This window comes from Octopus bimaculoides, chromosome 22 (assembly GCF_001194135.2).
Source record: "Octopus bimaculoides isolate UCB-OBI-ISO-001 chromosome 22, ASM119413v2, whole genome shotgun sequence".
In the NCBI taxonomy this organism is placed as follows: Eukaryota; Metazoa; Mollusca; class Cephalopoda; order Octopoda; family Octopodidae; genus Octopus; species Octopus bimaculoides.
In genome coordinates, this window is record NC_069002.1 from 22,883,703 (window position 1) to 22,886,008 (window position 2,306).

Here is a 2,306-nt window from a genome sequence, read left to right on the forward strand (position 1 = left end):
CTGGCTTTATGTCCTGAGTGCATATCCCACCAAGGTTGACTTTGCCTTTCATCCTTTCAAGGTCAATAAATTAAGTACCAGTGAAACACTGGAGTCAATGTAATCAACTAGTCCCTTCCCCATGAGTTTGAGGCCTTTATCATTATTATTATTATTATTATTATTATTATTATTAAAATGGTGAGCTGGCAGAATCGTTAGCACAATGGTCGAAATGCTTAGCAGTATTTCGCCTGTTGCTCCTATCTGAGTTCAAATTCTGCCGAGGTCAACTTTGCCTTTTATTCTTTCAAGGTCGGTAAAATAAGTACTAGTTGAGCGCTGGGGTCAATGTAATCAACTTACTCCCATCCCTCAAATTTCAGGCCTTGTGTCTATAGTAGAAAACATTTATTTCCTCTGCCTTAGCAAGGGCGGAGGTATTGTTTTCGGTTGTGTTTGTTTGTTTGTTTGTGGACAAGATTTTGGGATCGATCTGGTACTGGACAAGGATTCTGGATTCTTTTACTTAGTTTTTAAGAGTGGTCGGGTTCATTTTTAGTATTCCTGTTTGTGAGAGCAGTTGAGTTTATTTCTGATATTCTCATTTTAAAAATCATCTCTGGCTAATCGTTGAGAAGACATTGGTGTTGCCTTGGCAGAGGTTTGCACTCTCTGCAACTATTATCATTATTATTATTGTTGTTGTTATTATTAAGGCAGCCAGCTGGCAGAATTGTTGGCATGTTGGACAAAATGCTTTGCAGAATTTTGTCTGTTTTCACATTTTGGGTTAAAATTCAGCCGAGGTCATCGTTGTCTTTCGTCCTTTCAGGGTTGATAAAATAAATGTCAATTAAACTGAAAGATCAATGCAATCGACTAGTCCCCACCCTGCAAATTTCAGGCCTTGTGCCTACAGTAGAAAGGATTATCATCATCATCATCATCATTAATCTCAGTGATGAGCTAACATAATCACAAGTGCATTGGACTTTCATTTTCAATGAAATGAAGTACCAGTTAAATATTGGAGTTCATGGTATTGACTGATCCTCTAACCTCCGAATTGCTGGCTTTGTGCTAAAGTTAGAGACAGGTAAAGGAGTTAGTATATTTGTAGAATCATTAGAGCATTGGATGAAATTCTTTATGATACTTGTTCAAGTTCTTTACTTTCTGAGTTCAAATCATGTCAAGTTCAAATTTGCTTTCATCCCTCCTGGGTCAATAGAATACTGTACCAGTCAAGTACTGGGATTGACCATATTGACTAAGTCCTTTCCCAACTTTGCTGTCGCAACTTTGCCTAAATTTGAAACGTTATTATGGCCTTGTGGTTACGGTGTTGCTCTCATGATTCTGAGATCGTGGTTTCAATTCCTCGACTGGGTGGTGCATTGTGTTCTTTAGAAAAACACTTCATCAAATGTTGCTCTGTGATTACTTCAACACCTGATCTGTGGTACCCCATGCACCTGTTCAGGTAACTTTGCCTTTCATCCTTTTGGGGTTTATAAGGTAAGTACCAGTTGCGCACTGGGGTTAATGCAACTGACCATCTCCCTTCCTCAAAATTTCAGACCTTATGCTTTGGGAAGAAAGAATATTATTATTATTATTATTATTATTATTATTATTATTATTATTATTATTGTTATTATTATTATTATTATTATTATTATTATTATCATCATCATTAAGGCAGAATCATCAACACGCTGGAGAAAATGCTTAGCAGTATTTTGTCTATCATTATATTCTGAGTTCAAATACTGTCAAGGTTGACTTTACCTTTCATCCCTTATGAGTCAATAAAATAAAGTCCTGGTTGTGTACATGGGTCAATGGTATCAACTAGCCCCCTTACTCCAAAATATCAGACCCTGGCAGAATCATTAGTACATCAACAAAATGCTTTATGCTCCGAGTTCAAAATCCACTCAGGCTGACTTTGCTGTTCATTGTTTTGGAGTTGATAAAATAAAGTACCAGTTAAATATTGGGGGTGATATAAATGACTAGACCTTATTCCCATAAAATTTCAGGCCTTGTTCCTGTGGTAGGAAGGATCTTCATTGTTATTATTGATGTTTCTCCCATTCTTTTATGAAATATTTAAGAAAACCCCAATTTTTCTTCGCTGCAGATTCTTCAGTTCCCCCCTCACTTAGTATCTTTTGTCCAAGTACGAGGGTCAGTTCCAGTCTTTTGGAGTCAGTCAGGGTTTAAATATCGGCCTCCACCACGTCTAGAAAAAGGTAAGTCACTTGGCGCTTTCTTTGGACTGTTGTCCTTCATTTAATTTTTTATATGCCTTTGATATA

The 2,306-nt window shown here is 36.9% G+C and overlaps 1 protein-coding gene across 2 annotated transcripts in view; it reads left to right on the forward strand.

Annotated features, from left to right (window-relative positions):
- LOC106880957 (phosphatidylinositide phosphatase SAC2) overlaps positions 1 to 2,306 on the forward strand; it is a 538,096-nt gene that overhangs the window by 169,994 nt on the left and 365,796 nt on the right. For both annotated transcript variants that reach the window (XM_052975697.1, XM_052975698.1), the window contains one exon: positions 2,129 to 2,240. In XM_052975697.1, the coding sequence (XP_052831657.1) occupies positions 2,129 to 2,240 (112 nt within the window). The remainder of the gene's footprint in view (positions 1 to 2,128; positions 2,241 to 2,306) is intronic.